The 24,118-nt window shown below is 43.4% G+C and overlaps 2 protein-coding genes across 2 annotated transcripts; both read right to left on the reverse strand.

Moving 5' to 3' along the window:
* Positions 1-1,050: 1,050 nt before the first annotated feature.
* LOC128797548 (meteorin-like protein) lies at positions 1,051-15,208 on the reverse strand. The gene is made up of 4 exons (XM_053960221.1): positions 15,122-15,208; positions 4,913-5,322; positions 4,539-4,598; positions 1,051-2,156 (listed from the first exon to the last, which is right to left on the reverse strand). The coding sequence occupies exons 2-4, from the start codon at positions 5,244-5,246 to the stop codon at positions 1,840-1,842; spliced, it is 711 nt and encodes a 236-aa protein (XP_053816196.1). The 5' UTR covers positions 5,247-5,322; positions 15,122-15,208; the 3' UTR covers positions 1,051-1,839.
* On the reverse strand, positions 8,748-23,872 carry DGKE (diacylglycerol kinase epsilon). Its single transcript, XM_053960215.1, has 11 exons — positions 23,253-23,872; positions 21,511-21,670; positions 20,907-21,026; positions 19,841-19,984; positions 17,954-18,111; positions 17,621-17,672; positions 17,351-17,464; positions 16,791-16,862; positions 16,143-16,270; positions 15,122-15,233; positions 8,748-14,821 (listed from the first exon to the last, which is right to left on the reverse strand). The coding sequence occupies exons 1-11, from the start codon at positions 23,696-23,698 to the stop codon at positions 14,663-14,665; spliced, it is 1,665 nt and encodes a 554-aa protein (XP_053816190.1). The 5' UTR covers positions 23,699-23,872; the 3' UTR covers positions 8,748-14,662.
* Between the last annotated feature and the right edge of the window lie 246 nt (positions 23,873-24,118).

Consider the following 24,118-nt stretch of genomic DNA (forward strand, 5'->3'; position numbering starts at 1 on the left):
CAGCAATAGGTGATGATTCCTGATACCACCCAGTGAAGTTGGGTGGTATCAGGAATCCTCCCCATGTGGCCAGTGGAAAACAATTCAGCAGGGAGCAGCTCTGGTGCCTCAACAGATTTAAAAATCAACTCAAACAAAGCATCCATGAAACAAGTTAAACATTTCCACCTAAAGTTCTCCAAGTGAGTTGGGCTGAGGAAGGTTTTGAGGAAGGAAATATCTGAAGAGTTTGCAGACTGAAGAGTTTGCAGACTCACACAGAGTTGCTTGAGCAGTGTGATAGGTGCTACAAAAACCAAGGAGGGGAAAATCCTCATCTTCCCTACTTGTCCCATGATGTCCCTGGGATTAGGAGGTCAATTAGGTCTGCCAGAGCTTCACCTCAGTTTCCGAAGACAGACAAAGAGGTATTTTAAGCCTGTGTAAGCTTGACTGTGAGTACAGCCGGAGGCCTGAGCAAGTACTGAGGCCCCAGGGAAGTCAGCATGGTCATATTCATACAAAGTCTGTTTTCCTCCTTGTTAATGACATTTCCTCTTGATTTAGCTTTGTGAATACTTTTTCACAGCAAAAAGAACTGATTTAGACTCCAAATCATCCTCTCTGTGAATATATGTAAAAATGTTTATCCCTATTTTAGTAAAATTGTATTTGGTTAGTGTTTAACAGACTATATTTCTGTACCCAGTCCTCTGACTCCCATTTCTTCCCCCCTTCCTAATTCCCTCCCAATTAGGTGGCTGCTACTTCTCAAATAATCAATGTCAGTTAAAAACATGTCACAGTGTGGTCATTTTATGACTTCTATTCAACGCTCATGTCATTTAGACTTTCATTGGCAGCTATTTTGTCCCATAAAAAAGTTCAAGACAGCAATTTGTGAATCTTGCTCAGCCAAGTAGAACTGTGGAAAAGAGGAGTCATTCCAAAAGTCAATTAATTGTGGCCTGTCAGAGTTCTCCTCATTCAGTTTTCTCCAGGCCCTGTCATGGGCTCACATCTGTCAGCCCGTGTTGCCCAGGCTGCAATCAGATGCCATTACATGGGAAATAATGGGTTTATTCACACCATTTATTGAGTTCTGTGTGGTAGACACATTTGTATATCATTTTACGGTGTAGCAATTCCATTTACATAAATACAGGCAATTGTGTGAGTCTGGCTAAAGCACGAAAGGAGGGTGGGAGGAACCACCAATCAAATAATAAAAGCTAATTGAGAAGAGGCAGATAATTTAGGTGAAAATATCATGAACAATTATTGATCCTAAATTAGTTCAACAGAACATTAAGGAGGCAACTTAGTTGCATTTTGTTTGTGCTTTTATAAAACTCCTTAATGTTTTTCAATGTCAGAATGTGTGTACTTTTTACAGCATCTACATTCCATTTTAAAAATCAAGTAATTCTTGGTGGTGAAAGGGCTTTTTTTGCTTTAGAGTTAGTTTTTTCCTCCCAGGTTAGAGAGAGTTTTCAGATTTGACTTTAAAGAAAGAGGAGAAAAATATCTAGAGAAAAAGCACATAATATTTACACAGAGCAAGAGATGTTAGAGAGACTTTTATAGTACTGAGCACAGGCTGCTTTCTAACCTTCCCCAAAAGACTGTCTTTCCAAAATCCAGAGTTATTTTGTGAGGCAAAGAAAATGTGATGAAAGAGAAATTAATGTGAGTTAAACCAGTTCACAGGGCTCACAGAGCCATTATCTTCAGGAAATCCTCCAGGTCCCAGTTTGGGTGGAACTGTTAACTTTAGTCCTTGGTTTTAACTCTGCTCCAGATTCAGTATTCAAAGATTGGACTGAAATTCTCCAACTCTCAGCAAGAGTGTTTCCCATGTCAGTTGAGCTCAAACTCACAGGGGTTGGCTCCCCTTTCTCTGGCAGCCTGGTAAACCAACATGAAATCCTTAAACCGAGGAGCACAGCCCAGCCAGGCTTCCCCAAAGTGTTCATTCCCAGTGAAGAGGAAATCTCCCCCTCCCTTCTTCACCTTGCACTGAAGAAGGGTTCGGATGGGACCCCGCCACTCCCCACTCCCTTGCTCCTGCTGGAAAATCTGGTTTTTCTGCCTGTAGACCTTCTGGACTCTGACATCGACCTGGGACATGTGGTTCTCTGGGTCGTGGGAGACACTTCGGATGGATCCTTTCAGCACTGGATGTGAAGAGACAGGAGGTGTTATGGAGCAGCAGGAGAACAGAGCAGGTACTATGAGCTCACCGAATGAAATAACTGGAGAGCAGCTTTGCTGTGCAATTTTTATACCTACCACCTGCACATGGACACATTTCTGAGCTCACATTGCACCCTTTGCACAGGAGATCCCCATGCAAGCTCTGCTACATCCTTGGAATTGTGCTTTATGACTACTCAAACCAGCGACACCAGGGGAAAAAGTTTGAAAATGAAAAGCAGTGGAGGATAAAAAAGCACATGACAAGAGGTCAGCTCAGGGATTAGTTTTTTTCAGTCTCTGTTCCAAAACAATGACTATCACAATCCTTCCTGATTCCAGGGGACTCTGGATCTTTTGTTTTCACAGCACTAACAGAGGTTGATCCAAGGAGAATCGGAATATTATTTGGCCAAAAATATGAGAGCTTATTAAATGTTTTTCATTTAAAGGTTTAGTGGTTCTTTTCCCTCTCAAAAGACAATGTCATCCATCCACCAAAAGACTTTTGGAGATGATGAAGAACACTCAGTACTCTTAAATTGACTTTATTTGAAGGCTTATTTAAAAATCACTTTGCATACATAATACCTTTTTCTCCCAGAAGGATCCTAGCTGGAAGGAAAGCATAAGAAGCCATTGTCTCTGTTTGAAAGCATTATTTGGATCCATCATATGGAGAATGAAGCATCCCATCTGACAGGTGTTTGTTGTCCCGAAGCCACCTTTATCATTGTCACTACCCCCATTTTCCACAGCAATCGATTATTCTTCTACTAATTAAATTAATTTCAATCCACATCCATAGAAGGCTCAGAAACATTCACCATTTGAGAAAAAGCTCTTCAGCAAGTGAGAGGTTACAAAACCACCCTCCTGCCACTAAACTCCTTCACTCTTGTACAGAAAACTCAACAACCCAAGATGCAAGAACTTCCTCATTTATTTAGATTTCCAAGGGAATCCAGAATTTTGTGTAACAGATGTCTCTGCTCTCTGTCACCTTTGTGTGACCATTTTTAATCAGATACAGGCAAGTCTATAGACAAGTTATAATGCACTTGTTCCTGGTGCTCCAGGTTGCTCCTGCACTGCTCGGGGTGCAGTGACTGCAGACCCCCACGCTAAGGACAACCATAAAGCCCCCATTCACTGCCAGAGTCATTTACACTTTCATTAGCAGCCATTTTCTCTAATCAAAAAGGCTGATGATAGCGATTTGTGAGCGCAGGGCAAGGAAGTCAGGCCATAAATAGAATCAGTTCAAAGGGCTGTTCCTTCTGGGCTGTTGCTGCCGTGAGTGTGAGTGCCCCCTTTGTGTGCCTGGGCCCCCACATCTGTCACTCTCCGGTGGGGACAGCGCCTTGGGGACCGCACCTTCCTCCAGGACAGACAACGGGCTGGATGGCACCAGTTAGTTTAGGGGAACAATAAAAATTACCAGCTGTGGAGCACTCTTAAGGAAGCATGGTCTGCACTGGTTTGTATTTGCACCGTGATGCTGGTGTCTGATTTTATCAGCCTTAAAGTATGGCGAACTCTGGTGGGAAAGCAGTGATTTGGTGAGGTTTTTAAATCTTGCATATGGAGTTTGTAATTTTATTTCTTTATGAAGGTACATTTACAGCAATGGAATTGTGGCTATGTAGAGAGGCAGCTCTACAGCTTTAGCTATTTGAACTAATCAAAGAGGTACAAATGTGCATGTGGAAAAATGTGGCAATAAAATTAACAAATTGCAATTGGAAGAAAAAAATATCTTGCATTAGTAAGAAAAATGGGAAAATATTTTAATGTATTATCAGATTACTATTTCTTATTATTTCTTTTCTTATGGACTAATAACTGTGCTATTCCCTCATAAGGGATGAAACCTAACCAGGATGTCACTGAAGGAGAGTTTAAATCACATGAAATCTTTAGCTAAGTTGCAAACAACTCACTGCCTCTACAATAAAAAAACTGGGGAGTGTGCAGACTGAGGGGAGAGAGAAGGCAGATTCATAACTGGGATAAAAAAACCATACAGACAAAGGGAATAAAAATGACCACACAAAGCATGTTCAACCTGAGTGTACATCTACACACATGTGACTCAGCTACACCTATGAGCCAGCAGCACACCTGTGAGGATTACTCACAGTTCAGTTTTAGTTCATAACCTTTCTGCCTGCAGGAAATTAGGATCTTGGCAGCAAAGCTTCTCCCTTCTAGGTTTCACTTTGCGCCCCCCCCATTCTTTTCCACAGTTTCTTTCCCAGATCAGAGAGCACAGTCATGCTATTATTTTAAGAAAAACAGCAAATAAACCCAAATAATCCATATAAATTAAAGGCAGAATGACTCCCCTTTAGTCAGCTTACCAAAATCACTGCTGCAAATGGCCATAAGGAGTTCCATGTTATCACAAGGACGGCACATAGCTAGAAAAAACAGAGCAGTTACTTATAACACTGTAGTACGTCCCATTGCAAAAGGACTGGTGAATTCAGAGGGGAAATGGGACAGAACTACCAGCTTGAAGAGCACTGTGGTCAGATGCACACCAAAATTCTTGTTATGCAAATACCCCCACAGCAAAGAAATAAGCACAGAGGATGTTCTCAGTGAGGACACTGCCAGGCAGAAGAGCCTCCTTTGCAATACCAAAACAGCCTCTGTCGCCAGGGATGCACCAGCTCAATCGGGATCAGCTGCCACCTTAGATCTGCCCCAGAAGTGGAGCCCCTGTTCTTACCTTCAACCAGAGCCATCTTGTTGAGGTCGGGGCCAGCCGTGCTCTGGTTGCTCAGCAGCTCGTACTGGAAGCTGGCGGTGCGGCGGCTGATGTCCCTCTGCGGGCTGGCCTGCAGGAACAGGGCCACTCGTTGTGGGCTGTGGGCACTGAAGCAGGACACGTGGCGGGGCTGAGCCCCCTCTGCCTCGCTTACCACCAGGTGCAGCTGCCCAGCACGTTCCACATAGATGCTGGCGCCCTGGAAGTCGCTGGCGGGTTTGATGCAGACTGTGGTGTGCTGGGCACTGGCCAGGTTGGGCTCCAGGAGCACACGCAGGGCTCGTGCTGGGTACATCCACTCCAGGGAGCCCGCGGTGCAGCGCAGGTGGACCTGCTCCACGGCACGGGATCGGGGTTCCCAGCTCAAACCACTGCCAGGAAACACCATGGACCTGTCAGTAACGGCACAGGGGAGGGGAGGGGAGGGGAGGGGAGGGGAGGGGAGGGGAGGGGAGAGGAGAGGAGAGGAGAGGAGAGGAGAGGAGAGGAGAGGAGAGGAGAGGAGAGGAGAGGAGAGAGGAGAGGAGAGGAGAGAGGAGAGGAGAGGAGAGGAGAGAGGAGAGGAGAGGAGAGGAGAGGAGAGGAGAGGAGAGGAGAGGAGAGAGGAGAGGAGAGGAGAGGAGAGGAGAGGAGAGGAGAGGAGAGGAGAGGAGAGGAGAGGAGAGGAGAGAGGAGAGGAGAGGAGAGGAGAGGAGAGGAGAGGAGAGGAGAGGAGAGGAGAGGAGAGGAGAGGAGAGGAGAGGAGAGGAGAGGAGAGGAGAGGAGAGGAGAGGCCACTTCACCACGCACCACCTGGCCATACAGATCTTATTCCTAACTCTCCTAATGACCCTTAAATTGGCTTCCTCCTCCTGGACTGGTTTCCTTCCCTCACACCCCTAGGATCTAAACTGCAACGCCACACAGGAGCCACAGAGGACAGGGAATGCTCACAGCTTGGGTGCCCGGGAAGGAGCCTCAGTCCCTTTCACTAAATCCATGCTTGAATGTCTGCAGCACCCAGAGAAATGTCAGAGGGCAACTTCTCACTGCTAAACAGCTCAAAACTCTTCCTTGTGGTACGACTGGCCATGCTTAACTGTCAGGAAAATCCCACCTACGAGCGCGTGGATGGGGGTGAGAGCCACTGACTTGCAGCAGGAGCTGCACAGCGATGTTTCACCTGAAGATTTTGGTTTAAAGATCTACTTTCTAAAATTATTTTTAATATTTCCAGTATAAACTCATCAAGAAAATGTTTTTGATAGAAAGGGTGGTGCTGGCCCTGCTCCCAAGCTCTCGCTCAAGCCTGTGCAACTCCACTGCTTTCAGAACAGTTACTTTTGCTGAGGTCACTTATCAAATCCGTGCCATAATTAGTTCAAAGAAAAGTAAAAAGGCAACAAAACATAGTGGGAAAGGACGTAATATTTGAGAATATGGAGAACATTTGTGGCCTATCTCCCTGCCGGTGACTGAAGCAAACCCACCAGGCACGGCGGCACCGCACCCAGCGCGGCGGGACCGGCAGCTCCCTCCCCGCGATCCCCGGTTCCCGGTGCCAGCAGCCCCCCGGCCCGGCCGTGCGCACCCACCTGCCCCTCCAGCTGCAGCGATCGGCGCTGCCCGGGCGGGACCCCCCCGCCAGCAGCAGCAGCGGCGGCAGCAGCAGGGCCAGCAGCCCGGGCGAGCCCCGCACCGTGGCCATGGGCCGGCGGCTCGGCCGGGCGCGGGCCGGGCTTTAAGGGCAGCGGGAGGGAAAGGGGTGGGCTGGGGGTCCGGGGGCGGCGGCCGCGCCTGGCACCGACCCTTCCTCCTTCCCCCGCCCCGCCAACCCCGGCAGCGCCGCGGGGAGAGCCCCCCAGCACTGGGGACAGCAGGGACACCGCGCCGTCACCCTTCCCTCTTCACACCGCTGTCCCGGGCAGCCCCCTTTTGTCTCTGAAATATCTAGAAGTGATTAATAACAGTTTCTCATCGCGGTGTAGGAACAAACAAAAATCGTGTCAAAATAATCAAAGCGAATTTTGAATGAATGATGGAAATTCAATAGTTTTAACTTCTGCTTTCATGATTATCTTTCAAGGGTCCGTGCACAAGAAAGCTCCGGGGCCCACGATTATCATGCTAAAAGCTGGGCTGTGCCTGCCAATAATTAGATTTCTATATGCATTGCCCTTTCCATATTTTCAATGAACGACATGGGGAGACGCTCTTCTGCAGGTCTGGGAGAGGGAGGCTCTTTTCTGCAGCTCTTAAGCGTGGAATCGGGATTTCGCGGCCGGGCGGGGACAATGGCCCTCGGCACGGCTGGGTGGCACATCCCAGGATCCGCAGGGAATTGTTCCGCACTCAGCGCCGCAGTGCCCGCGGTCACCGGGACCCTCCGGCCATCTGTTACCTTGCGGTTACCAGCGTGTTCTCACATTGCCCACAGATGCACAGGCAGAGTCTGCCTGCAGCCCCTCGGCAAGGAGGGATTTTCCCGAAGAAGAAAATACATTTGTTAGAGGAGATATCCTGAAACCAGAGCTTTAGTCCTCAAGTGTCTGATACCAGACTCCTTGAATCCTATTTTGACCCACTTTACCGTTCATTCACAAAAACTTTGTATTTTTACTGTTATTATCAAAAAAAAGAAACAGATCTCAGCCTTGACTTGCACTTTGCTAATGTCCTGTGTTCTTCCCCACACATACCTGCGCTATGACTCCTTGCACAACTTTTGGCTAAAGTCTGGCTCAAGTTGGTGCTCTGCACGGCTCACTCCAGCAATTCTAAAAACGTTTAAAAATGCATTAAACCTTGATGGTTATCAGCGTTAGTGCCAGTGATCCTGAAAGCTCTGTGAAACTGTTGTCTTACCCATCTAAGAAAAAAACCTGCTGAATATCTATGCTCTGACCCCGTCCTGAATGGAAAACAACAAACAAATAGTCTTTAAAAGGTTTGATTGTGGCATAATACAGGAGCTGAGAGGCCAGAGCCCTTCTCTCTTTTGTGCAAATGAGACCAGGGAACAGAGGAGAGGACTTGGGGAGGGAACCGACACTATGATAAAGTGGCCCCACAGGAGGATTTAGTCCCTTCCAAAGGCCCAAACGAACCCATCTGCTGCCATCAGGAGAAAGCACTGAGCCACTTGATCCCTGAAGGTCTCCTGGCAGCAGCGTTTCCCCTCGCTGGGGAAAGCCCCGTGGGAGTTTTGCTGACTTGCTCTCAGCAGCATCTCCTGCCCCATCTCCAGTTTCTACAGACACCAAAACATCTCCTGTTAAAACTCTTACTCGAAACTGCTCATCACAGGTAACGCATTTGCAGGGCTCCTTCCCCTCTTCGAGTAAATAATGTGCAGCATCAGAAGCTGTTTTAAGATCCCCAAATCAGTGGCAACAGAGGTGAGAAGGAACAATATGGACATTTCACATTGCTGTTGAAGCGTGAGAATTCAAACGATTTTAACCACACCTATAGAAAAGCCACACAACCTCAGCTCCTCCCCGGGTGGAGAAAAAGGAACCAGGAGCAGGCCAACAGCTGCTGAGATCTTTGCAGGTTACCAGTGTTAGTTTTACCTCCAGATGACATTACTATGCTGTCTAGAATTTTTCCCATGTGTTGAGGTTTCAGATACTCATATTTTGCAGCAGGAATTTTGGGCAGTAGCACGGCCACAGGGTTGAACAAAATGCAACTTGTTCTCAAATGCCTAAGCTCATCCAGCTGCAGCCCTCCCAGAGCTAGGCAGTCATCCTCATCCCGGGGCTGTTGCAGAGTTGAAGACTCACATTTGTTTTTATGCATAGCAAGGAAAAGCTGAGTTTAAATACTTTAATCCACGCCCTTAAATCTACAGAGAAATACAGTACAAACAACAAGACAAACAGATGCACTAGGAAATTCAATAACAGCCAATGCTGTGAAAAATCTGTATTTACGAATTTTTATGAAGAATATGGAGAATTTTAGGGAGTGTAAGTCACAGAGAGAGGCCACGGTACAACCAACTGAAGCTTTCAGTTCCCCCGTGTTAATGTGCAGTAACCACAGAACGGGGCAGTTCTGCAGCTCCACTGAAGCTGCAGCTTCTCAGGCAGAACCTGACCCAAATCACACATTGTGCCCAAGCAACCACTGCACCAACCATCACAAATTTGTATGAGACAAAAGCACACTCACTCTGCCTCTGCAGCAAATAAAACCAGATGTCTCTGCTTTTATAACAATTACTTTTACAGGATTACCTCCTTACCCTTCCATTTCAGCCTGCCTTCTCTTCAAAACTAAAGGAAAACCAGTTTGGGGTTTGAAAACATGGCTTGATGCCAAGGAAAAAATTGCCAATTTTGATTTAAACATTTGTTTTGGAGGTTCAAGATCATGCTAACTGGTTCTTTCATGGCAAGTAAGACCTCACATACTGTACAGCTGAGAGCTGTGGGGTTGCTCTGGGGTTTTGCTCTCTGAGGGGCAGGAATGGTGCAGACATCACGTTTGGGCACTAAACACAGATCTCAAACTACATCATAAGGAAGCAACCGATCTGCCAAGAGTCCACTGATCACTCCTCACTGCTCGGTGGGAAATAAAAAAATACTGAATCCCAAATGTCACCTTTCTCAATTGAAAACTGCCTAAAATGTTATGACTTCTATTTTTTGAGCTATTTCTTGCACTTTAGGCTCATATTTTCCTTGTTTAATGCCACTTTAAAACATATAGACAAACACATTCAATATAAATCCCACGTGGCAGCATCACAGCATGTGTAGCTAAAGAATATTTTTTTGAACTGTTAACATGCTGACATTTTCTTGTAAGTAGTAATTACTAATTAAAAGTTACAGCTCTTAAAAGCAACATTTTACAGTATTCTGATCGCTACTTAATAAACAACTATTATACATACTGAAGTTACAGCTACAAAAATAAAAATCCATTCTGTTTAACTACAAAATCCTAGAAAGAGAAGATGGCTGGAGGTACTCAAAAGATTAAAGCAGTTTGTAGCAGACAAAATAAATGGCTTTTGAGGGATGTAAACCTTGAAGGTACAGAATGCAATAAATTCACATACAATATAAGTTCCTACATAATCTTAAAAAGAAAACAATTCTTATGCTGAAATCTACAAACAAGTTGCAAATTAAACGATGCAAAGAATTAACTACATACAGCAGTAGGGGAACACAGCACAGGACACAGGGCAGTATTAAAAAGTACAATTTTGAGCACATTCATACTTTTGAAAAGTTAAGGGCCAGATCCTCCGCTAAGGTCAGTCTGCACAATACAGCTAGGCTTAGTCAAGGCATGTGGCTTTATTCCAGCTTGAAGTATCTCCCTGAGATGCCCAAAGCCTGAATTGGGTATTCAGCACTCTTAGATGATAAAATCGTGATCATGTCGTGCTTTAAAACTGTGACCTCAACATTGCTGAAATAAAGAATGTGTAAATTCTCTCCATTTACTTAACTACCAAAGGAAGAAGTGGTCTCTGCTGCCTCACCCCTGTGTTCAAGAAGCACCTCTCATTTCTCAGAATAAACCAGCATTTCTAATTAACTGGTTGACATTCAAAAGAATCAGTTACATCCTAGTATTTTTGAATCTGAAGACAGCCTAATTTAATTCCAACTGAAGACTTAATTTTTCATTTTCCAAAAGGAAGAAAACTGCTAGTAGTCAGTATGAAATATAGACTCAAAAAGGATTTTCAATTAGAACACATGCAGATTTTTAAGTGTCCTGCTCTTCCCCACAGACTACTTGGGTTACAGTGCTGCTCTACCAAAAGCCAAGTAAAAACAGTTAACTACTCTAACAGTGATGCCATTGTGCTGATCACAGCTAAAGGTGCAGAGCTTTTTATTTAACCAGTGAGATACAGTAACACACACTGTAAAAGCTTCAGTGCAATGTAGCACAGAACCAGAAGGAATTGGCCAGACTGAAACCAAACCCTTTAAGGGTCAGTTCTCAGAACCTGTGGAGAAAAGGGATGTTCCTCCCCAGCAGCAATGAGAACAAAGATTGTACTTTCAATACAGGCCAGGGCTGTTGGGGAACCTTTGGAGTCCTGGTGGTGATGGTGACTGGAAAAGCCAACCAAGAACAGCTGTGTGAAGCCATTCCAATTTTCTTGTCTGACAAACCCTTTGACAGGGGGTTCTGTGCACATAAAAATACCCAGCACATCCTTTCAACATGAGTGATCAAGTACAATGTGAGCCAGACAAGGAGAGGACCCACAGAAAGGCTCTCCATGCAGATTTAGGCTTTTTGTATTGCCTGTCACAGGACTGAGAACCTACATTAAAGAAAGTTATCAGAATCTGACCAAACTTGCTACTGGATGCAGCAATGTAACTTAAAAATAAACTTAATGAACTCACTTCGAAGTGCTTGACAATCAGTGTTATTGTTTACCCTGTACATTTTACACAAAGCTATAATATACAGACTGGCAGAAGAAACAATTTGTCATTTGGCTTTTTGAAATATTGTTTTCTCTATTTTTTCAATGTTTATGATTAACAGGATAATGGAAAACTCTTCAGTGCAGGACAGGAGCTCCAGCTGCAGAGTCCCCTCTCCCAGACAGAGAATATACTGTGGGGATTTCCAGAGCTCCTTGGATGGAGGAGCTGTTTGAAATGGTGCTCTATGCACCTACAGCATTTAAAAAGCACGGAGCAGTTTCACAATGCACACCACAGCACTGGGCAACTGCAGCTCTGTTACAAATCAGCCAAATCCATTCCTGCTGCCAGACAATCTGGGAGCCCATTGCTGACGCCAGACTGGGGCTGAAACTGGAAACAGCTCCCTCGAAGTCATTCCAAACAGGCTTTAACCCAATTTGCAACACAGCAGAAAGGAGGATACACTGAAACCAAAGAACAGCTGGGAGCAGCCAGGCTTCCCACAGACTCCAGGGCTAACTATGTTTTACAAGACCTTTTTTTGCCACACGTATGACAGCTACAGAGTCACAATGGACACTTCAACCTTACAGAATGTTCTCTAAACCATAAGTACAATTTCACAAGAGGCTTCCCCACAGCCACCACGGCCACATTTGCTGCCATCACTTACAGTCATTGGTGAGACCCAAAGTTCTTCACCTCCAAAGCCAAGACCATTTAGCAGGGGTTTTCCCAAACAAGCACCCAGTTAGATGCTACTTTCACTTTGTTTCTGCAGCAGGAATGATGGATTTGCCTCTCCCAGAGGATTTCACACCTGTTGGACTGGACTCATGGCAAGCTGCAGTGGGAGGGAGCACAAACAGCCCCCTGGGGCACAGGTGGAGAAGCCCATTCACCCCTCACCTGTGGGAACACAGGGAGACTTCCAACCTTGGCATCAATTATTTCTTTTCTAGATGTCAGGAGTCAAGAAGAGTGAAGTTTTTCAACAGTTAAAGGTTCTTGGGCTATAAATAAATTTGAATAATCATCTGATCAACTTCAGGGAAGTCTAAACTGCATTATTAATAGTCTAGAGTAGCCAGCAGTGTCATTTCAAATACTGCTTTTCAGAGCACATACCCTCCTTTTCCAGGGATTTCTCATTTGTTTGTAAACAACAGTTACATAAGAACTACAGAATAGAACTTAAATACTTTTAGAGTGCTGATGGTTACAAGTTATTAAAATAATAATAACTTAATTGGAAAGATTTTTGAAGCTAATACAAATTGAAGCTCATAACTAAAAGAAAGTAATGGATTCATCTATCATAGCATACTTAGGGTATTTTAAACACTTTTAACATATATTTTACTATAATTTTTCATTTATATTTACATACAATAAAATAATTAAAGTGAGGTGTATAAGGCTAATGAAATGGAATTTACAAATGGCTTCTGCTTTACAGTTCATTACAGTCTAATCACATTTTCAGACTGCTATAAATTCACTGAGAATCAGTAGTATTGAAGTTCTAGTACATACACTTTCTACAAGGAATACCATCAAGTTAAAAATGCTTTCCAAAGAGGATTACAGTTGAAGGTTTTAAAAATACTGACTTTGCCAAGTTTCAATAAATTATTTTAAAATATAAATAGATTGTTCACTGTTAATGCAAACATAATTTTACAGGCTTTTGAAAAATGGTTTCATTTAAAAAAAACTAGAAACACAGCCTACTTTACCCAATGGTCTCATTTTCAGTCAGCATAAAGAAAAAAAAAAAATAAAAACTGGGGGATCATGACAAAAGCAGCAACATTCAAAGTTCAGACCAAAGTTCTCACCTTCTAATGATCTCGGCTTACACAGGATAAATTCTCTCCCTACTTGGAAGAGCACCTTCAGTAACTAAACTGAATTAACTCAGTGAGGTATTTTAAACCTCAACTCAATTCTTACCTGCTGCAGGCTTAAAATTCTTACAACAAAAAGAACAGGAATAAGATCTTTTACTTTTGTTAACCATGAAGATGTTTTCACCTGAGAAGCTTTTAACCTGAGAAGCTTCAGACATGCCAAGCTGACAGTCCCTGTGTACTGTTGTAGGTGCTCTGAACCTCCACTACCAGATCAACCACTCATCTTTTTCCCTACTTTATATCCATAAGGGAAATGAGGGTAACCAACAAGGTATCTTTTACCCCCTAAGAGCCAGTCAGAAAACAAATGCTTCCATGCTTTTTTCCCACAATCAAATTATACACATGAATGCCACCTCTGCAAACTTAGCTTTCAACCTCCACACTTACAATTCAAAGTTAACAGACTGACTTACTACTGATCATTCTCAGGTAATTAGGAGCCACTTTCTTCAACAAGTTCTAAAAAATACCCCACATTTGCCAATCATCATTATTTCTTTCAAACCCTTTCTCTAAACAGCTAAAAAAGATGCTCCTTTGTCCAAGTTTTCCTCCAAAAAGCCTCCCCGAAAACTATGATGTTGCTATTTACAAAAACTAGAATTAGTCTCTCACTGAACTGAAGCAAAGTCAAGTCACAGGATCATTCAGTGCAAGTCATGGTACAATTATTTTGAATTGTATGTTGGGGACTCAAGACCTCAGGGTACTCTTTGGCTTACAAAGCCACTGAAAAGGGTCATTTCCTAAATAACATTTCCAGAAACCTTTGGTCCAAAAGCAATTTTCTTGCTGAGTACCTTCCCAGAGCTCCCAGATCCTCTACTCTCCCAGTGAAGCTTATTAGAAATGCACTGCACAAGGAGGTGCACAGAATTACTGCTCTTGCTCCCAAGCAGAGATGGCAGCCAGGAGCAGGCTGCTGTCAGAACATCAACCCATATTCTGCTTGATCTGGTTTTCTGCTCTGGAACTCTTCTGGGGCAGATGGAAGCAGGTCAGACCCCCAGCTGTTCCCCTTTCCAAGGGTATGAAACACCTCTCTGAAACACTGTGCTGTGTATGTGCAGAAGACCTGACTGCACAGCAAGGAAGGGTTGCAGCATCTGTCCCTTTTCAGCCATTAGAGGAACACATTCCAGCTGGAAAGGCTGGAGGGCATCTCCAGCAAACCAGTTGTGGTAATTCAGCTGTGAAAGTTTCCATGAGTGCAGAAGCATGGCTTTTTCCTCAGCTCTAGTTCACTCACAAGTATGAGCCTTAGTTCATAAACCTCAGTCCAGATCAGACATCGGTGTTTTAACGAGCTGAAGTTCCTCGCTGCCGCATGTGAAATTCCAATTCCACAAAATGTCCAGGTCTTGAGCCACCTGCTCCCTGCCCTGGTGTCACTCTGACAGGCTGGAGGCATCATCATCATCTGTCTGCTCCCCCGAGTGGTACAACATCAGAGCGTGGGTCTTGTGAGTGATGGTGACAGTGCAGGGCCCCTGCGCCCAGGGCTCCCCATCCACCTGCATCGGCATCTTGGAGCTCTTCAGGATCAGCTGGCACCAAACACAACAACACAACCACAGCAGTTCAAAGGGGCTCTGAAATCACCTTTTACAACTGCAATACAGATTCACAGCCTGGCCAGGCAGAAACTGTGAGTGGCACTCACAGGCCACCAACCACAGCAACAGAGCTCTGTGTATTATGACATAATAAATTTTTACTAAGTAAGAGAAATATCCATCTCAACTGCAAACTGCAACTTCAGACCTGATTCAAGCAGTTGAGTGCTTGAGATTCTGTGTTGTGTATAAAAAAAAATTTAGGAGAGCAAGTCCCTAAGCAGCACTTACCCTCACTGTGTGTGCCTGCCCGAGGCGAACAGGATTTGCCAGTTTCACCTGGATCTGGGCACAGTGGAAAGAACCATGAACACCAACAACTTCCAGAAGTCCATCATCATGTCTATGAAATAAAAAATGAGACTTCTTTTAGTGAGTTGATGGGCTCCAGCACATATGCCCATATATTATGTCCTCTTGCTTCTATTCCCAGAGAGAAGACAAATGCTGTGCTACCAATACATTTATGTATTTGTGCTGGAGAACAAATCACACTGAACAGCAAAGAAAGCCATCAAACCCCACAGCTATGGAGCAATTCACCACTCAGCACACCCCAGCTGGCCTCTGGAAATCACACGTGTATGACCTTCCAAGGCTCACTGTGCACATTTAAGGCCCACAACAGATTTCTCTTCCATAAACTTGTACAATTTTCTGTCTTTTTACTCAGATATTCAATCCAAAGGAAAATCTTTTAATGGCTTAATTTTTTAGATCTGGGTAAAGGACCTTGCCCAGGTATTTTTCAGAAATTCAGGACCACAAGCCTCGTAACAGAACTATGGGTATATTTATACAGACAACTTCTGGAGAAGGAAGTCAAAACAGAGAATAATTAATGTTTGAAGTTATTTTTCTCTTTGGTATTGCTCCCAACATGGGACTCAAAATTTTGGACATGTTTTGTTTTTATTTTCCATTTTAACCTCTAATGAGATGTGGTATTTCAGATTCTGAAATTGATCTATCTTCTACTTTTTAAAGACTCATTTTATTGTTAATAGCCTCTCCAATGCTTCTGCTGTCTGTCTTGCAAAACATTTTGAGAAAGTCTTAAAAGGCCATTGATGTGTAGGATGCCTTTACTCCAAGTCTCCAACTCAAGGAAAATAAATGTGATATAGCCTGTCCCAAGGAACCCTTCCAGCCTGCAGACAAGCCTGGCTACATAAGCACAGTCTACTGAGGGAATTTCTTAAACTGCAAGAACTGTTAAAGGAAGAAACAAAGCAAAAAATGCTCTCTGTACCTCGCCAAAGGATAAGGTTCATCCCCCATTCCTTCCCAGAGCCTGCAGCCACCTCCCCAGTATCCAATATTCAGCACAATGATGCCTTCCAAATTGGGCAACTCAATCCTCTCACCATCCAACTCTAGCTTTAAAAGACAAGCAGAAGTTAATTACTGTGGATCAAATTCAGTACTTTAACAGAACTTATTCACTTTATGCATTTAATAGGCTTCCACTTAAAGAAAAATTGGCCCTGTACCAAGAGAATGTGTTTTCTTTCCATATTTAAAAAAAATCCTTCTGATTTCACAAGAAATCAGATAGTAAATTTCTATTAGAAGAGAAAATAAAAAAGGAACTCTCCCTTATGTAGGCCTCTGGTGCTATGGAAAATCATAGCTGAATATCAGTGCTTGCACTCATAGAACTGAGTCAAGGCCAGAAAAAAAATCAGGAATTTGCAGTAAGCCCAAAGACATGAATTCCATGAAGTAAGCTGCACACAGCAAAAGGAACACAAAAATACTCCAATGCCATAGCCACCCTCACACAAATATCATTAAGTACAAATATTGTAAAGAGCAAGGCTTCTTTTCTTTCACAAGGTAAGTTTTTACACTTCACTGACTGTCCAGAGGGAGAGGGTAAACAAGTTAAAAAACTTACCTCAACCTTTTTGTTAAGATCTTTACATTCTTGTACTAAGCAGTCTTTGGTTCCATAAAAAAAATAAACAGCCTATAGGGAAAAAAAAAATCCAAACAAAATAGGGAGAAAATAAAATATTGTTAGAAAAATATAATACATAGGAAAACTATTTGAAATATTTATGTACAGTTATGGCTGTGCAAACCTTATCTAAAACTTACACACAATATATTTGCACATCCTTAAAGTAAACTTTCCTCATGAGATGAGCTACAACTTGTATAAGAAACTAGATTTTCACTTGAAAAGGAAATAAGCACTTAACTCACGAAGTTTCAAAGCAAATGAGAAATTCTGAGCAAAAACTGAGCAAACAGCAAATTTAGCAGAGGCAAGGCAGAACACTCATGAGTGGGCTTGCCAACATGTTTTACCCATGGAATCCCCTTCCCTAAGAAAAGCTAATTCAAACTCTTAAAATGGCAAGAAGGAAGTAGTGGTAAAAGAATGTGAAGCTAAAAATAGCCTGAAGTCAAATCAACAACTCCAAGGAGGAAACATCCCTTTACCAAACACACCTTATTGATGATTCTGCTGGAAAACAGAGAGGGAGTTTTCTCGCGATGGGCATGGAAATTCAAAGCCATAAGAGCATCAGGCCCTATAGAGAAGTAGTTGTTCATTGTGAATACCTGTAAGACAGAACTTCCAATTATACCTTATTAAAAATCATTATTAGGGCTTAAAATTCAGAGTGTTTAATGGGAAGTTGGTAACAACAACAACAACAAAAAATGACAAACACACAGGTATTCCACAGAATTCATATTTATACTTGCAAACAATACCTTTGGTTTCCTTAAGTTGTAGTATCCTTTGTTTGTTACTTGAACCTTCCATCTGAAAAACAACAGTTGGTACTTAGACTTGTGACAGACAGTATCAAAGCTGTAGTTAGGAATCTCATATCTATACTGGGATTAAAGCAAAATACTCGAATTTAGTTAAATTATGAAAGAGTTAAGTCTTGTAGAACAACTAAGAGACTAAATTCAGACCTCAGTTACATTGTAGTTCCTTCTAGCCATACTTGTGTTTATGTAAAGAAACTGCTGCAATGGACTATCAGTAGAGCTACAGCAGTTTGGTTCTACACATTTTATGTTTTCACTGTTCCTTACCTGTCTAGTTTGATTCCATCTGCCTCCATGACATTTCGTAAGATCTGCTCTACAGGGACTTCTCCAGCATAACCTGCACCCCAGCCCAGTGTATTAGACAGGTCATTCCCTGTTCCCAGAGGTAAAATTGCAACTTGTGGAATATATCGTTCTTGCCCCTAGGATACAAAACCACTGCATATTAGCTCCTGCTTCAGCACTCATTGTCTCCCTTCCATCCCCAATGTTCAGATTAGATAAATTCACCTTCCTAGCAGCCTGTTACACAGAGCAGAGCTCTGGGGCTGGCAAAGCAGGCGGCACATTGAGCTACTTACCCAGACATAATGTAAAGGAAGGAAATGTTAAACCATTGTGAGAAGGAAAGAGAATACAAACACAATATTGGGAACAACACAATATGAATACTGAGCAGAGTATTCCTTCCCAGGAATGATGCTTTGGTTATGGGCAGTGACATGAACACTGAGAGATGTAACACATATGGCTGTGAACTGCAGCAAGACACCAAAATGCTCCTACAAGACTGAGGTGAGGTTAGGTCTAAACAACAGAGTACCAGAGTGTTCAACCACGTACACAAACACAGATACTCAAAGGAGCAAAGTCTGTGTCTCAGTTTCAGACTGTCACCCACAGATGGAGCAGGTGATGATCAGCTCTGCAGAGCACAGTGACAGGAGCTCCTCAGAACAGCCACCTTAGCAAAGGGCTTGACTCTCCTCACCACAGAAGGGTGAACAATTATTTCAGCTGTACTATGGGCTTTGCAATTCAGCTGTGAAAGGCACTTGCAGTAAACTGGCACTTTGGTTAATGTTTTTTCCAGGAAGGTTATCAGCCAGGTAACCTGTATTTGAGAGTCAAGATAAATGAAGAGAGCAAATAACCTACTGCTGATAAGAAAAAGGTTTTGCTGATAATCTCTACAGTTTACCTAATACCAATGACTCAATTTGAACAGAACAAAGAAAAACTCAGATTTCATCAGCTATATCAGCACTGAGGGACAATATATCAAGTGCCCAGGACCACACAACCATATACTCATATTCATTAACCTTTATAGTTACTTTATTTCTACTTTATCAGCACACAATAATTCTCAAAGAGCTTGTTGGACTATGCCTGAAGTTGTAATAATGGCCTTCGGCTACAACATTTAATGTATTAACGAGAAAGCTACAGTAAAAAACTTTGATATAAAAACTTTCTTTCAGCATGAGAGAAAAAGTTTATTAAGTAAAGCACTAAAGCCTTGTAATTATTTTCCATTCTTAATTTTCTCAGGAGTTCTTAGGAGCATCCCATAAACAAGAATATCTTCCATTTGAAATCCACAGTAAACACAGTTTATTTTTTCTCCTCTACTTGCAGTTAATGGGCAAGGCTGCAGACAGACAGACTCTCCAGAATATATGACAAGGAGCAGAAGCAAATGACTGCACTCACTCATGCACTGGCAACATAACCAGTATAGCTGGCAAAATTATGAGGTTATTATAAAAGATTGAGTGTGCTGGGAGAAGGGAGCAGTCAGAGCACACTAGCCAATATTAGCAATGCCATTTATGACAATATAAATCTGTTCAGACAAAGAGGAAATAACAAGGCAGAAAATATCCAGCAGCTTGTTCTCTCCTTGTTTTGCAGAAAAGAACTACTATGAATATAATTAAAAATCTAAAGTGTTCCTATTTTTCCTGAACTACAAGGAATCATAAGATGCATTTCCCACGCCCTTCCCCAATATGAATAAGCAATTATGCAAATCTTCCTCTGTAAGCCTATTCAGGAAGATGAAAGCAATAAATGCAGGTAAGAGATGAGGGGTAGAACTTTGGTAGCTTCGAAACTCATTTTACCTTTTAATTTAAAACACAATACCTTTATCTTCATTTCATCAATTGCATCCAGGACCCAGCCCACTGTGCCATCCCCACCACAGACCAGAACCCTGACAGCATTGCAAGGCAGCCAAGTGCAGAGTTGAAGAGCTTTAGCAGGCGCAATTTTGCTCAGATCAAAAACCTAGAAAAAAGGAAAATAAGGAATTCTCTTAAGTTCACAGAACATGACTCAGGATTTGCCTCACAGATAAACAACTTCAAGAAGTTAACTCTAATGTAAAACAAAGATTCTGCATTTGCAGTATTGTATTAGCAAATGAGATGTCTTGACTTTCATGAGCAGGATTTATTTCCCAGATCCACAAGAGAGCTCCAGCTGCCTCCCTAGGATTAAATGGCATTGATAAACTGAGCTGACAGAGCCCTTGGAAAAGTCTGTATTTAGATGCATGATGATAAATTCTGTAAAGATGAAAGACTTCAGATAAAAGTAATTTTAAAATACTCAGTACACAAAGAGGTTTATTCTTTAAAGCCTTATTGGGATGCACTTAAAACAAAAAAACAGTGATTTCTCTTAGGCTGTATTTTACAGCTGGGTTTTGAACTTCAAAGGAAGACTATTAAGGTGCAGCCAGGAAATCCAAGAACAACTTGCCTGTCTTACGCAACATCCTGAGCCATCCCAGTGGATTTTAAGGGGAAAGCAAGTACACAAAGCTAAACTGTCAAGGATGACATTTCCACAAATAAAGTGAGGATTTAAACAAATACAGGTTTCCTATAAAGAGGATTTAAATGGTTCATTTTCTAAAAAGTGTATACTGTTTCAAAAGTCAGATACTTCTGACTGAATTACTGCATGTATTACCGTAAGCAAAAAAAATAGACTGGTATTAGAATCATAACAAACGTGGGGCTGGGAGAAACCTCTGCATTTTTTGCTGCTCTCTGTGAAGCTGTTCCTTGCTAAAAGAACAAATGGCATGAATTTGTTTCCTTTACTGATCTTCCACAAGACCCTATTGCCATTGTGTAAACAAGGTGATACCTATTCTAATCTAAACTGTGGTTTTATTATGGTGGCTTTGCACTGTAAATACCTGAACAGGGTTCAGCAGCATTTTAAATTCTCCTAGTAAAGTTTCACCCATGTTGTTTCCACTGCGAGTATTAGCCAGCACCATTACTGGCATCCAGTGTTTCCTGCAGTAAGGGACCACCTGCAAAAGGTAAAAACCAGTCAGTCACACAAATACTGCACGTCTGAAAATGTTTACAGCCTTGCTCCGAGCCCCATCCCCTGAAAGTGCTGAGATGAGGAAGTTACCAGTTGGTCTGAAGTAGACAAAACACAGACAAAAAGTCTGAAACATCAAGGCTGAAGATTCTGCAGTGCTCAGGACAAGGAATGATGCTGTGAACAAAGCTGTAAAAAAATTCACAAAAAATTCAAGGAAGTAAGGTAGACAAATCTCTGTATTTTGGAATTAAAAAAAAAACACATCTACTTCTATTTCAACAACCACGTTAGTAAAATGACAAACACCTCTGAATTAACACAGCAAGTACTTCATAGACCTTGAAACATTTACCTGACAGTTGCTACCATCACAATATATTGAGTTCAAATTTCAAGGTCTGTCTGTGGGTTTCTTTGGTTGGTTTTTTGGTATATTCTAAACCCAAGAAGCAGCAGGCCATTACCTTTTCATAACTGGTTCTTTTCTCTTTACGCATCTGGTTGATTGCAGACAAATAGTAGGGTGGAATAATTAAGTCTTTGAATTCTCCAAATGTACAATCCTCAGTCCTCAAGCAATCCACCATGCATTCATCATGCACGGTGTACTGACACCACACACACCTGGCAAAAAGACCAAAATACATGAAAACAATCTTCAAACAGGCACATTGATTTTGCTCTTTTATTTTAGAATTTTGTAAAAATATTTATGTTTACATGCACCATTATAAGTAATATTTCATTCCCTGGAAGCTTATGTATTGGCTATAGAAAATTACATAAATTGGTCATGTGCTTGCAGGTCTAGGAAAGCATTTGAATTCTGCTAGGAAAGAAATCCAACAGTTTAAAATTAATTCAGTTATTTTTAATTAAAAAAATAGGTGCTACAAATGTGCTCCTGTTTGTAATATTAACAGTTACACTGAAAGCCTGTAAAAAAAACCTGAACTCCTGTCCATCCTTAGAGAGCACAGATAAAATACTGGAGCTCAATTCAATTCAACAGTGTTACAAGTAATGAATTAATGCATTCCTTAAGATTGATAATATCCCTTTTAAGCCTGAAACTTAAAAGGTTACACAGAACTGTACAAGGCTGATGGGATTTAGTTATGCAAAACTGCTTTGCTTTATGACCTATTCTAAAAGCTGTCCTGGAAAACAAGACTATATCAAGAGGAAATACTGCAATATCCACTTCAGCCTCTGCAGAATGTTAATCCTCATTTACTACATCCAAAGCCTTGATTTAAGCAGCTGGGAAAGCTATTTTTGGAGTCCTCCTGACTAATCCAACACACAGCTAGAGTAGCAATGACACTTGCCTTACACTCTGACTCTCTTTTCCTTTTCTTCCTTCCTTTTCCCCTTTGCCTCCAAATTCCTGCCCTTCCCTCCTCTCCTACACAGCTCTCAAGGTTTTGTTTCTGATAATGTGCTCTTTTTCTCTGTAATTCTGCTTACTTACCAAGCAGTTTGACAGTATCACATAAAAGCAAAGCAAAAGCTGGCAGAATCTAGGCTGAAAAGATCCTCTGAGTAGGCTGAAGAAACACACCGAGGCACTTGTCATTGCATTGTGGCACTGACAACTTTGCAAGCAACCTTACTAATCTCAGGGCAAGTCCATTTAATGGTTCATTGTATTTTTAAAACACTCATCACAATTTTATCAATACATTGCAGTAGCTTATAAATCTTCTCTTTAGATTTTTTGAGCACCCTTAAAAATGAACCTGAAACCTCTACAGGACATTATTTGCTTTATTTACACTGAGCAGATGCCAATTTTGAGATGCACACTTTGGTTCTCTGAACTGTGAGCTGTGCCAGTCAAACTGCCCAGGCTATCCACTGTGCAACCAAAAAATTTACTAGAAACTTCCTAATGTCATCCCCTAAAATACAAACTCCCTTGGACACTGGGAGTCTCTTGTATGTAATTATACAGCAGCCTGCACATCATGCTAGAGTACTGCAATTAAGAGAACGAGTGGATGTGAGATGCAACACCACACTCTTAATCTATGACTCACAAACATCAATTTTAATTTTAGGTTCTTTGAAGTTTGCTTTAACAGTATCTTATCTGAGTACTGCAGGATCCCTTTTGGGGTGTGGTCTCCCAACAACCCTATGGAAAACACAACACTGTCATGGCACTGTAGTGCTTTTACACAGTCAGACTGGCGTGCAGTACCTGTAGTCGCAGAGCTTGGGCTGCGTGCCGCACTGTTGTTTGCAGACCACGCAGCAGCTGCAGAGGGGGACATTGCCCCTGATCCAGTGGTGCGGCATGGAGCTGGGGGCTTCCGCGGTGCCCCTCATCGTGATCTCCTTGCAGAGGAAGCGCTGGTCCGCCTTCTTCAGGCAGCGCTCGCCGACGCGCAGCCCGCAGCAGCCGCAGAAGGCGCCGCGGAGGATGTGCTGGGCGCACACGGAGCAGTACGAGGGCTGCCCGAAGAGGTCCGTGTAGTGCCAGTCGTGTTTGCTCTTGCGGAAGATGTCCCGGATCAGCAGCTGCCGCCGCGACCGCTGGAAGCTGCACCACGCCGTGATGAGCACGGGCAGGAGCACGGAGCACAGGGTCCACAGGGCCAGGCGCCAGTCGGCCCCGGCCCGGGAGGCATCGCCCGAGCCCTCCATCCCTGCGCCTCCCCGGCCTAACCCCTCGCACCTCTCGGGCAGGCGGCGGGGCGAGCCCCGGAACGGCCCCTTCGCTCAGGGAGCCAAGGCGCAGCTTCACGCACCATTTTCTAATCCCTCCTCAGGGCTCGGCACCGACCTGCGCCACATGGGGCCGAGGCAGGGTTCCGGCCAGGGCTCCTCCGCCGCCCGCCCGGGCCTTGCGCAGCGCCGGCCGCCCCCGGGCTCCTCCCGCCGCTGTCCCCGGCGCCGGGAGGGCGCGGCCGCACGGCCCCGGCTGCCCCTCGCCGCTGCCCCGGGCCCCTCCGCACACGGGGCGGAGCGGACAGCGAGCTCCGACCCTCGGCCCGCCCGGGAGCTGCCGGCGAAGCCGGGGCCGGGGCACTCGGCGGGCTCGGAGCGGCGCCGCGGGATGCGCGG

The sequence above is a fragment of the Vidua chalybeata genome, chromosome 19 (genome assembly GCF_026979565.1).
Source record: "Vidua chalybeata isolate OUT-0048 chromosome 19, bVidCha1 merged haplotype, whole genome shotgun sequence".
In the NCBI taxonomy this organism is placed as follows: domain Eukaryota; kingdom Metazoa; phylum Chordata; class Aves; order Passeriformes; family Viduidae; genus Vidua; species Vidua chalybeata.

Bases quoted from the DNA above. Each gene is read 5' to 3' on its own strand.
- DGKE (XM_053960215.1), bottom strand. From the start codon at position 23,698: ATGGAGGGCTCGGGCGATGCCTCCCGGGCCGGGGCCGACTGGCGCCTG. The intron at 21,027-21,510 runs GTAATGGCCTGC...TACCTTTTGCAG, and splicing joins AAAGAACCAGTTATGAAAAG to GTGGTCCCTTACTGCAGGAA. The intron at 16,271-16,790 runs GTAAGTTTTTTA...TGTCTTTTAAAG, and splicing joins ATCTTAACAAAAAGGTTGAG to CTAGAGTTGGATGGTGAGAG.
- LOC128797548 (XM_053960221.1), bottom strand. From the start codon at position 5,246: ATGTACCCAGCACGAGCCCTGCGTGTGCTCCTGGAGCCCAACCTGGCC. The intron at 4,599-4,912 runs GTAAGAACAGGG...TGTTTTTTCTAG, and splicing joins CAAGATGGCTCTGGTTGAAG to CTATGTGCCGTCCTTGTGAT. The intron at 2,157-4,538 runs GTAAGCTGACTA...CTTCACATCCAG, and splicing joins CATTTGCAGCAGTGATTTTG to TGCTGAAAGGATCCATCCGA.